The sequence below is a fragment of the Pistacia vera genome, unplaced genomic scaffold (genome assembly GCF_008641045.1).
Source record: "Pistacia vera cultivar Batoury unplaced genomic scaffold, PisVer_v2 Contig714, whole genome shotgun sequence".
Lineage (NCBI taxonomy): Eukaryota > Viridiplantae > Streptophyta > Magnoliopsida > Sapindales > Anacardiaceae > Pistacia > Pistacia vera.
In genome coordinates, this window is record NW_022196573.1 from 113,432 (window position 1) to 126,343 (window position 12,912).

Below are 12,912 nucleotides of genomic sequence, written 5' to 3' on the forward strand. Positions count from 1 at the left end.
TTACTTTCCAGGCTGTGCATATCTATATTTGCATTTTGTGGATTTCCCATGTCCTTTCTTCCAAGGATTGTCCATAAGTTTTGAATAAATTTTTTAACCTCTTACATTTCAGATTTAGCTAAAACACCACAACAACAAAAAAAGTTTAAAACACCCCCACCCACCCCAAGCCACTACCCGCAACAGCGATAGTGGAAATGTGGCCATCGTTTCACGGCTAGATCTGTGACCATTTCACGGCCACATCTTTGGCTGTGAAATGACCAGATTTGGGTGTTTTTGGTCATGGATCACAAATCCACGGCCGAAAACAACCTTAGTGGTACACGACCAATTAGATCCAATCGATCGTGCGTCATTTCATCAACGCGAGTGGTGGTGGCCGACAACTGGCAATGGTGGCCAAATCCGACCATCACCTTGGATAATTTTTTTTTTTTTTTTTAATTCCAAGGGCATATATGTCCTAAAAACTTTGTATATAATGATAAAATAGTCCATTACCATTTTTGTAAATTGTTTTTAAAACAAGGGCATTATTGTCCTAAAATTTTATTAATAAAGGATAAAATTGTAACAAAAATAAGATTACCAAGTAATCTTAAAATAAAGGTAATCAGATTACCTTTTATATTACCAACAGTAACTAATATTGGTTAGGGGTGAGCAAGGGTAGCAGGTAGAACCGAAACTGGAACCGAAACCTACCCGAAACTAACATTGTGCAAGTAGGTTCCGGTTCCATTTTATTGGAACCGACACTATGCGGTTCCAGTTCTTACAGGTTTTGAAACTGAAACCAGAACCTAGGAAAAGAATCTGAAGCAGGTACCCCAGCTTGGAACTTGTTTGTGTTTTGGTTTTGATTGAGAAATTTTATGTGAATTGTAATGAATTGATTAAATTCAAGTGTTGCCTAGAAATTAGAGGATTTATGAGTCACATTGGACATAAATGAATGAGTAATCAAAAGTTGAAAATTACTAAATGTAGGTTTTCTTAATTTATTAGGAGTGTAGTTGTAAACTTTTAAGGTATTTTTGTCATATTTAAACTAATAGGGGGGTAATTGATTTTTTACAGAGTACCATGGTAAGGAACCAGAACCTACACTTTAGGTTTCAGTTCCTTGAATTTCCAATTCCTATTCCTTTTTTTGAAAACTTGTGCTATGCAGCTCCGGCTTCGGTTCCCTAAAAAAATGCAAGATACTCAAAACCGCTCACCCCTACTATTGGTTTTAAAAGATTACTAGAATCTTATATTATTTGATAACCAAACGTGATAATCAAATAATATATAATGACATTACCTCAATAATCCCCTATTACCCCCAACCAAACGCACTCTCAAGGTAATCTATCTGTCCTTTAATATAACATTCCCAATAATTCAACATTCCCTGAACCAAACGCCCCGAAAGTGTATATGAGATTATTGCAGCAACCAAAAGTCCAAAACATGCGAATCGCGTTGGATCACAAACTATTACTTTATTTTGAAACTAATCTAACATTCTTACAAGTCTCATTCTATGATAGTTTAACAGTACCATATCGGCCTTAAACCCAATTAACATTACTGGAAAATAAAACGATATTTTAATCTTCATCCAATGGTCTACAAAGATTCGGTATCCATAGCATCCAGTGTAGTGGAAAATTCCACCTTACAAATATTGGTTGCTTTGGATTTTAACCCAAACAAAAAATTGAAGTTTCTTTACTGGAGATAGCAAGCGGAACCTTGAAAGACAGGAATTTCAAAAGCAACACCAGGTGTGCATTTGTGGTATTAAACTGCCAATGAGACAAGAAGTACAACATATTCATGTACAAATACAAACCTCATTTCCATGATGATAAAAGTAAAGAGGGTATAAGAATTCTTTATATTTACTCAAAATTACATTTTGAGGTAGCCTAAGAGGGTGAACTGGTTGCACAACCCCTGTAGAGCTATGGCAGCAAAAAAGATGCCTTTTTCCTCGGTATATCTGTCAAATAACTCCTCGGTGTAATTCATCACTGTACAACTCTGCCAAATTATAAGAATCCTTCACAAAATGGCTGCCAATCCCACAGTTTCCCCCTCTTCGATTCTGGTTTGCGGAACATTGACTGAGCTGCGTGGCCTTGCTGTAAATAGGAGCAAAACAAGCTACTAAATACATATGCATTTTACTGCTTATCAGAATTGGAGAATATACAAATGAAGGAAAGCTCATTATATGTTGAAATTGGGTCTTAAGCTACAGATGAGATTTAGAAACAGCTTAAGGGAGAGAATAAGTGAAAATTAAAATGAAAGTGCTTACCTGAAACATTGGTGATAACATTAACACTTTTCTGAGCAGCAAGTGCTTTTAACTGGTTCCCAGTACCTAGCAACAGCAAGCTCTTCATATGTTGTTTTTGTTCCTTTGGGCTAGATGTCTTCGTTAAGGCATCTTCAAAAGCATGCAAATCTTGTGGGGTAATACATGGAAGAGAGAGTAGAACCTGAACAAAAAAATCAATCAATGCCTTGGGTTATATACCAAATTCCTACTTTATATTTTAAGCAAACTTTTCAAAATATGAGGCGTTACGACTAACCTGCCTTGGAGCTGGATCCCTATCACACATATATACGAATATTTCGCGACAGAGACCAACCAGATCAGCACTGATAACAGCATTTGACTCAAGGATCAAACCTTGGATAGCCGCAGAAAAAAGATCTTTTGAAACGAACTGTCGAAGCTCCTCATTATTTGATGATATAGCCAGAACAATCACCGCAGTACAGAAGGAAGAAACTTTTGTCACGGCTTCACCATCTGTCCATGTGAAAGCTTGTATGGAAATCCGCAACACTGGAAGGACAAGTTCTTTGTGGTTCAAAAGGAACCTGTCATGATTATCAATATTCAGTGGAAATTAGTGTCTGTGGCAGAATATGAAAACTAAAGAATCTATAAATACTATCATAAAGCAACAGAAAGGCTACTTTTATAGAAGCAGGATGCATGCCACATACCCAACCATAGAGCTTGATGAGAAAGAATCCAAATCTTTCAGAGACAACATGTCTACACGGGTGAATTGCCCTGACTGCTCTAAAGCAGGAAGCCCTGTATTTAATCCTGAAGAGGCCATTATAGAGAGAAGTGAACATATCTCACGAGTCAGATCACGAAGTAGTTTCTCCTCCATTACTTCCACTTTTAAGTCAGACCCAGCAACAATCCCATGGAGATCTGGAACCTTTGCTCTACCTTCATGCATAAGGCTGGACCAAGAGCAGCTAAGAGCTTGTTGACAGTGGACAAATAATGGGTGCAGCAACTTTTCCAGCCAGGCCTCCCACATATCAGGAGGACAAAATTTAACCAAATATATTAAAACAGAATGAACAAGTTGCCTTATATGCCTGAATTCCATTGACTGTACATTCTCCATCAGTGCCACAGCAACAGAGTGGAAGTCCAACGATTTAAAAAATGGATCTCCAATGGTTGCTGACAGGCCCAGCACATTATACCTGAAATTATGAGTCAGCATTAATTTGGGGAAAAAAAATTAGCAACAAAAAGGCTACGGAATACATAGTAGGTATACAATAACTTCCATATTTTGACTCTAAGGCTACTATTTGCTTCTTATTATGTAATCTGATCACTAATCCTTTATCTACTGCGAGGACATAATATACATCAATGATATACAATTGGGGTTGTAACTGCTATAGTTCTTCTGGCTCATACGGCTGTTGAGTTCCTCACTCCCCTGACATTTTGTATTTCTCAGAAGGACACCCTTTCCTCCCCATTCTTCTACATCTTAATATAATTCCTTTTTTCAATTAAGAAAAAATTCACAGAACACTAAATTGTACATAAAAAACTAGCTTCCATGCCACAGGACAAACCCAAAACCATACTTACCCACTGTCTCTGACACCCTTTAACCAATTTCGTATATCAGATTCATTAGGCTCTCCATATCCTTCCCGGCTAGTCTCAAACTGTGATCCGTCTGTGAAAGTCAAAGCACCCTTCAATGGTTTAGGATTACCTCCGCCAAGAAGGCTGGACCACTCAACATCACTCATGGTCATTGCTGCTTTTACCTCTGCAGGCAACATTTGATGTATGGACGGAGACCAAATGGAATGTATAGCACGAAGGAGCTGCAGATTAACAAAAACAGGCTTACTACAATGTGCTTAGGGTGAAGATAATGTCACAGCAAGATGGCTCATAAATTACAAATCATGATGAGCAATATGAATGAGGAAACTCAAAATGATCAGAACATAAAAGCAAAATACATACTTTCAGGAGAGGAGGTAGCATCCACGAAAGATGAGAAGCCATTGGATGAAGAAAATTTGAACTTTCAGCTGAGTTGTTCTGTAAATTCATACTGCCTTTTCTTGTTCCACTTCTTTTAAGTGCCTTCTCAAAGAATGTCACCGTGTGAAAAAGTGACCACATGAATGATGTGTCAGAGCACAAGCAAACAAGACCTAGTGGATCAGACAAGTACTTATTTTGCCACTCAAGCTGTGTCCATTGTTGGCTCAAAGGTTCAAGTAACCAGGCCAAAACTTCTTGCTGCTGCTGAATCCTGCACCAAGTTGATAGTTTTGCAAACGTTAAGAAAATTAACATAAACAAAATATAATGTTGATCCGTGGTAATCAAATAATTACCCAGCAGCAGAAGCCATAACAAGAAATGCTTCCCCTAGAAGATTATGTTCACTACGATGCAAACAACCTTCTCTTTGCAAATATGCCATGGTGTCAGCTATGCCCTTCATAGAAAACAATCCAATGAAGTGAGTACGAAATCTCTCTGAAAATCTTAGCTTCTTCAATCAAAGGCAGACATAGGATGACAAAAGGATTTTACTACATTTTGGTTCAGGGGAAATATAATAAAAGTTCTATAATCGTTTTCACTTAGTACAAACAGTGATTTCTTATTGTAAAGCTAAATTATCTCCATTCCAGCCAAGGTCCTGTGGAGCCATTACATCAGTTTCGTTACAGGAAAGTAAAAGAGCAATTAGCACAGTCCACATGACCAAAAAAAAACTAACTTCTGGTAACATATGCATTAACAAGTTCCATTGCTTTTGTTCGGTCCCACCAGGACTTGGCCTACAGTTACATATTAACCATCTCCTACTCAGATTAATCTCCATCTTTAATTTCCAAATAACCAGATCAATTCCATACCCCAATAGTACATGTCACTTTTTTGCCAATAAAAGAAGAAGTCACCTTCATGTGAGGCAGAACACTTTTATCAGCAGCTTTGGCCATTCTAATAAATGATGCACAAATCTGTAATCTTGCATGGCGTGCCCTACTCGTTGCAGGATCCTGTCAAGCAAATATATGGTTAGTGAGAGCAGGAATATATAAATCCTCTCTGTAAGCAATGATAATTAAAAATGACAATAAAAGTTGGCAGATAACCTTAACAACAAATGGAAGTGAAGTTAGAAGCTCAAACAGTTTGTTGATGACACTCCCAACTGCATCTGGAAAATGTTTCAGAAAGGGGCCCAGTGCAATTAAATAGTTCCCGAGAGCTTCCACCAGGGGTGGTTCAGTCCACTTCAAAGAAAGAAGTTGTTGAAGTAAACCTACAATGCAACCAGAGTTTTTCAGTAGATCATAATAATAAAGATCTAAATGTAAGAGACAAATAAAGCACTAAGAAACCTTCAAATATTCTGCACAGGGCAACATGAACTTCAGAAGTGGCCCCACCAACTTCATTGGGTCCATCAAAAACTGCACTCACAACATTTTCTAGAGCAGATTGCATGCTTTCCATCACAGCTAAATCCTGAATATCATAAAGAATTGTTTTAATAACAAAGAGATAAGCATGAAGTAATAGTGAATGATACATCCTCCACAGCTTGGAAAGCTAATTATTAGGCACCCAATACTGATCCCATAATAAGCATTTTAATCAAACCTGAGCAGGTGTTGGAGAACTCAAGAGACTTTTAATGATTGCAATAACTCTTTCAGAAACTTTAACACCAGCTATGAGAGGCTTGTTAGAGGAGACAAATTTGACCAGCTCCAACTGCATCAAGAGATTTATCAGGAAAAGAAAAATTTATGCAAAGTATAAAAGAAACAGCAAGTGCATGATTCATCAACTGACAACCTAGTCTCAAATATCTGAATTTATTAATGTAACAAAGATATGCACAGTACTTTAGTAGACTCAAGTTTAACATGGTTAATGGATTATAGCTGAGGAAGGGTAGAAAATAAAAATTAAAAAGAGATGAAAAGGCTTACATAAACATGTTATATATATAAGTGCAAAATATTTATCTGTACTTTTGTTTTTTCCTATTTCAAAAAAATAATGTCCAATATAATTAACCATTTTCATAAGATGTAGTTATAAAATAAATCAATGACGTGGATATATATAAGCAGAATTCCAAGGATACTTCAACATCTCCCTTTGGCAAAATTGGAGGTACTTTCAAAACATATGAAAGAAAATCGGAATAACAGTCCACAAAAACATGAATATTGTGATCCATGGCCCAAACACTACAAGTTCCAGAAGAATTAAAACTCCCACATCAAAAGGATATCAGAATAAGACATGTAAAACAAAAGCATCTGAATTCAGATCAATGTAAAATATACCAGCCTAGAACGATACTGGCCGAAATCACCCTTGCCTTCAAAATCATCACTCCACAACACCAGGGACCCCAGAGTAAGGGCTGTTCCAGGAAAAACTTTTTCTTTCTTAAGCATGCGCTGGAAAGATATGTCGAGAATTGCACTACAAACATCATCATTCACGAAACTCAAAATCTTTCTCTTTTCATTATCAACCTGTCCTGAACTAGAGTCTGTATTATTAACAGCTGATCCATCTCCAGATGATAGTGCTTTAGGTTTTGACATCAAATCTCTCATTAGTCCCTACAAAAGCAAACAAACATGAAAAATGTTAAAATTTACATACCATCCAGCCTATCACCAAAAGTTAAAAAAAAAATTAGTGACAATTGCCACGTACCAGCCAAAATAATAGGGATTGGAAATGAAGGGCTACCTTCAAATGTTGAAAATACCCTAGCATCTGGATGGATATCAGAAAGTTAAATTGCATAATTCAATCGTTATACTCACAAAAGATTAGAAATATATATATAAGGACCAAAGAAATACTGAACAATCTATTCATGCACTGAAAACAGAGCTAGATTGTAGACTGCTGATCATTGTGCAAAAGAAGCCCATGTCAAACCCAAGAATAAAAAATTTGACCAGAACTTTAAAATAAAAAGAAAATTATATAACCAATGCCATAGAGTGCCAAAATGAAGTTTAGATTCAACATAAACAAGTTGAATATGCTATTTAATAAAGCAAAAACCTGCATGAACTAATAATACAAGAGACCTATGGACTAAATTTCAACTCAAAGCCTTAAAATTGAATGCCAAATCAGCTTTAGGTCATATCAGAGGAGCCTAGCCTAGAGGGATTACCTGCTGTAGGTAAATAGTAAGTTTAGCGTCATCACCAGAAATACATTGCAAGTTTGCAGAACCCAAAGACACCATGCTCTCACATATATATTCTGCAAACTCAAACTCACTTTCATCTATAACCCCAGCATTTGTTACAGATCTATGTAAAAATTCTCCAGAGACATTCATCAGGATCTGAAAGACATCATGCATTGCAGAATCAAATTCAGAAGCTGATGAAGAAGCATCAAAAGGTCTCTTTCTGCAATTCAAATTAAGAGTTAAATCAGTCATGGGAAGATTCTTCCAGGGAAAAGATATTCAAACTAAAGAAGAGATTAAACAATAAAATTACCTTGGTGAGACAAGTTTGAAAAATTCACAAGCATGAAGACGGAAGTCAGGTGAAGAAAGTAAGAAGCCACACCTGATGAGAGACAGTGAAAACAAGTAAGAAGCCAATCAATCCCAACAATTTGAAATTATACTCTACGGGAACTGCAAGAAAAGTTATTATACCCATGAATGATGCCATATTTAGCAAGATCAGGCAAAGGAGCCCATTCAGCGTATGCGTTTATAGCATTCAAAGTAGCTGTTACTGCAGCTGCATGCTGCTTTGCAATGTCTAATTGTTGTCTACCAACTTCACTTATTGCAGCTCCAAAGTGTCTTTCCAGTAACTGTGTAAAAAATTCTGGCATCACATTAATGCTAAAACAACTAACTTGTAGTACAACCAAGAGTGAGACATACAGTGTACAATAAAGGCAAAATTTCAGGCAAAGATTGAGTAAGTCCCCGCAAAAGCAGTCTACGTCGATCACCTGGATATCCATTCAGAATCAGGGTAAGTGACACAAACAACACAAATCTAAAAAGAAGTTAAAGTTTCAAAGAAATATACTTAACAAGAACAACAAAAATATGATGGAAAAAACAGCCGCTAAAGGAAGAACACCCACTAAACTAAGGCTAGGTTGATAGGAGAGGACAGCAGAAGGATGAAGGGATAGTGAATGACACTTTTCTTTCATTTGGTATAATGAGAAAAGGAAAGGATTGAAGAGGGAAGAGCGGTACTTTTACATCCTCATTATCTAATCATCCCAAAAAGGATGGCAAAGAGAGTGACCAACAGTAAAAGTTATTAAGAACATATTGATCCCCAATTTTTGTTCCCCATCCTCCAGCGATCCATCCTTCCTATGAAACACAAAGAAGGAAAGCACTATGCTGTTTCTTCAATTTTTCATTTCTCTACTTTTCCATCTTTGACCAATCAGGCATTAGCAACAAACTCTAAATGAAACTTTGGAAACTCTACACCCATACTTGTCATTTGGATTCAGATGTTCATAGATCGGCTGCTTACATTCTAAAATATAGCATTCAAAGTGCTTAAGAGTTTCCAAAGTACATAATACTTATTTTTGGCACGCACACACTCTAAAGGAGCATGACCAAGGAACAGACCACAGACCTTCTAGATCTTCATTGTGAACTGTAATATCTTCAGGAAGCCACCTTAGCATCATTGAAACCAACTCAGCCTAATATAAAAGGAAAAGATCAGTACAATTACCTATTAAGAGTAAGAAAGCAAAATAATTGCTGCAAAGCAGGATAAGTTAGAAATACTTGTATGGGACCCTTGCTGGATAAAGAAACTAGAGATGGAAATAGCTCTTGCCACAGATTTATGCCTTCTCTTCTAACTATCTGTTAAAGAGCAAAACAAATGAGTACTGCAACCAGGAAACTGAAATCATTAAAACAAAATAAAATAAAAAAGAGCCTAAACAAAAGTTAAGAGCAGAGTAATGAAAACCTCAGCAAGAAGGGCAGCTGTCTGACTTTTCAAAGCCCATTCTTCACAAGGATCTGCAATCTCAGACATTAAGTCGACTGCAACATTTGCAAAGTCCCTACGTTCTGTAGGGTTCAATTCCTCCCACCGTAATCGGACCAAGTGCTGCAGAAAGATACATATGCTACAGTCAAACCACTAAATTTATCTTCAAAATTTAAACACTTATAACCTGTAGCAGCTAATTAAGAAATAATTTTTTGTTACATGGAATTCAACAGGCATTGGGTGTTTCACATTAAAACCATCTTTGCAAATTCTTTGAATCAAAATTTGCGTATCTAGGTTGCAAAGTTATCAGAATTATGATTCGCCTAATTCAAATTTCCGAACCATAGATATGCTCCAATATTGATAAGAATTTTCAGTTCACTAATTGAAATTGCTTAAAACATAGATAAACACATTGAATCTATATCACTAGTGATTGGCAAATATTGTATATGATGGACAGTTAAGCATTATTTCTTTCCTAGGAAATATGCTAATTCAAGTTAAAACTGTCATGCAGCATTTTAAATGCATGCAATCAGAATTCAGCCGATTTAATCTATAGCACCTCAAAGATGATTTTTATAACATAACATTTCGAAACATATCAATTTCCATCATACTGGATGAGTTAGATCAACCGTAAGGACAGAAAAAAATTCTTTTCAGCATGAACCTGGAGCATTTTAAATGCATGTAATCGGATTTCAGAAGACCAATCCTTTTTCACTAGAAGGAATGATGTGCTCGCCAAAAACCGTATCTCTCCTGTTTTTACCTGCAAATAACAGATAGCACGTAAGGAGCACATTTTCAATTTTGCCTCTTTTCTAATAGAATAATAGTCCATTCTCAAAGCCTGTTTGGAACTAAAAACTCTAAATTAGCACAAAGTAGCAAAGTGATCCTCAAAAACAAACACCCAATCATAGCTATATTTCAACAGCACAAATGTATAGTACTGAATTTAACGGTCTGATCACTAATACTCTTTTGTTTAAAGCCTGAACCTAAATCAAACCACTCATCCCTCTCATAAAATTTCACAAGGTTACCACATTCAAGAAGTTGAATTCACAGAAACCAATTTTTCTTTCTTTCTAAGGCCTAAAACTCAATAAGTTTTTCACAATAGAAAGTAGAATAACACCACAACCATACCATGAAAGATGAGAAGCCATTGGATGAAGAAAATTTGAACTTTCAGCTGAGTTGTTCTGTAAATTATACGCCTTTCTTGTTCCACTTCTTTTAAGTGCCTTCTCAAAGAATGTCACCGGTGTGAAAAAGTGGACCACATGAATGATGTGTCAGAGCACAAGCAAACAAGACCTAGTGGATCAGACAAGTACTTATTTTGCCACCTCAAGCTGTGTCCATTGTTGGCTCAAAGGTTCAAGTAACCAGGCCAAAACTTCTTGCTGCTGCTGAATCCTGCACAAGTTGATAGTTTGCAAACTTAAGAAAATTAACATAAACAAAATATAATGTTGATCCGTGGTAATCAAATAATTACCCAGCAGAAGCCATAACAAGAAATGCTTCCCCTAGAAGTATGTTCATACGATGAAACAACTTCTCTTGTAAATATGCCAGGTGTCAGCTATGCCCTCATAGAAAACAATCCAATGAAGTGAGTACGAAATCTCTCTGAAAATCTTAGCTTCTTCAATCAAAGGCAGCCAAGGATGACAAAAGGATTTCTACATTTTGGTTCAGGGAAATATAATAAAAGTTCTATAACGTTTTCATCTAGTACAAACAGTGATTTCTATTGTAAAGCTAAATTATCTCATTCAGCCAAAGTCTGTGGAGCCATTCCATCAGTTTCGTTAAGGAAAGTAAAAGAGCAATTAGCACAGTCCACATGACCAACAAAAAAAAAAAAAAACAAATCTGGTAACATAGCATTAACAAGTTCCATTGCTTTTGTTCGGTCCCACAAGGACTTGGCCTACAGTTACATATTAACCATCTCTACTCAGATTAATCTCCATCTTTAATTTCCAAAACCAGATCAATTCCATACCCCAATAGTACATGTCACTGTTTTGCCACTAAAAGAAGAAGAAGTCACCTTCATGTGAGGCAGAACAATTTTATCAGCAGCTTTGGCCATTCTAATAAATGATGCACAAATCTGTAATCTGCATGGCGTGCCCTACTCGTTGCAGGATCCTGTCAAGCAATATATGGTTAGTGAGAGCAGGAATATATAAATCCTCTCTGTAAGCAATGATAATTAAAATGACAATAAAGTTGGCAGATAACCTTAACAACAAATGGAAGTGAAGTTAGAGCTCAAACAGTTTGTTGATGACACTCCAACTGCATCTGGAAAATGTTTCAGAAAGGGGCCAGTGCAATTAAATAGTTCCCGAGAGCTTCCACCAGGGTGGCTCAGTCACTTCAAAGAAAGAAGTTGTTGAAGTAAACCTACAATGCAACCAGAGTTTTTCAGTAGATCATCATAATAAAGATCTAAATGTAAGAGACAAATAAAGCACTAAGAAACCTTCAAATATTCTGCACAAGGGCAACATGAACTTCAGAAGTGGCCTCACCAACTTCATTGGGTCCATCAAAAACTGCACTCACAACATTTTCTAGAGCAGATTGCATGCTTTCCATCACAGCTAAATCCTGAATATCATAAAGAATTGTTTAATAACAAAAGATAGCATGAAGTAATAGTGAATGATACATCCTCCACAGCTTGGAAGCTAATTATTAGGCACCCAATACTGATCACTAATAAGCATTTTAATCAAACCTGAGCAGGTGTTGGAGAACTCAAGAGACTTTTAATAGATGCAATAACTCTTTCAGAACTTTAACCCAGCTATGAGAGGCTTGTTAAGGAGACAAATTTGACCAGCTCCAACTGCATCAAGAGATTTATCAGGAAAAGAAAAATTTATGCAAAGTATAAAAGAAACAGCAAGTGTATGATTCATCAACTGACAACCTAGTCTCAAATATCTGAATTTTAATGTAAAAAGATATGCACAGACTTTAGTAGACTCAAGTTTACATGGTTAATGGATTATAGCTGAGGAAGGGTAAAATAAAAAATTAAAAAGAGATGAAAAGGCTTACATAAACATGTATATATATAAGTGCAAAATATTTATCTGTACTTTTGTTTTTTTATTTCAAAAAAATAATGTCCAAATAAAACCATTTCATAAGATGAGTTATAACATAAATCAATGACGTGGATATATAGAGCAGAATTCCAAGGATAGTTCAACATCCCCTTGGCAAAATTGGAGGTACTTTCAAAACATATGAAAGAAACTCGTAACACCAGCACAAAACATGAATATTGTGATCCATGGCCAAACACTACAAGTTCCAGAAGAATTAAAACTCCCACATCAAAGGATATCAGAATAAGCATGTAAAACAAAAGCATCTGAATCAGATCAATGTAAAATATACCAGCCTAGAACGATACTGGCCGAAATCACCTTGCCTTCAAAATCACCACTCCAAACTCCAGGGACCCCAGAGTAAGGGCTGTTCCGG

The 12,912-nt window shown here is 36.4% G+C and overlaps 1 protein-coding gene across 1 annotated transcript; it reads right to left on the minus strand.

The window, feature by feature from the left end:
- Positions 1-1,760: 1,760 nt before the first annotated feature.
- On the minus strand, positions 1,761-10,911 carry LOC116114582 (protein HASTY 1-like). Its single transcript, XM_031400725.1, has 23 exons — positions 10,898-10,911; positions 10,746-10,815; positions 10,058-10,240; positions 9,352-9,495; positions 9,162-9,242; positions 9,004-9,073; positions 8,277-8,347; positions 8,040-8,203; positions 7,876-7,947; positions 7,539-7,782; positions 7,064-7,126; positions 6,682-6,966; positions 5,984-6,097; positions 5,722-5,848; positions 5,473-5,642; positions 5,275-5,376; positions 4,699-4,802; positions 4,319-4,613; positions 3,929-4,173; positions 3,022-3,525; positions 2,598-2,892; positions 2,318-2,501; positions 1,761-2,138 (listed from the first exon to the last, which is right to left on the minus strand). The coding sequence occupies exons 1-23, from the start codon at positions 10,909-10,911 to the stop codon at positions 2,059-2,061; spliced, it is 3,681 nt and encodes a 1,226-aa protein (XP_031256585.1). The 3' UTR covers positions 1,761-2,058.
- Between the last annotated feature and the right edge of the window lie 2,001 nt (positions 10,912-12,912).

Bases quoted from the DNA above. Each gene is read 5' to 3' on its own strand.
- LOC116114582 (XM_031400725.1), bottom strand. The intron at 8,204-8,276 runs GTATGTCTCACT...TTTTTTACACAG, and splicing joins TTTTGCCTTTATTGTACACT to TTACTGGAAAGACACTTTGG. The intron at 2,893-3,021 runs GTATGTGGCATG...TAATCATGACAG, and splicing joins TCATCAAGCTCTATGGTTGG to GTTCCTTTTGAACCACAAAG.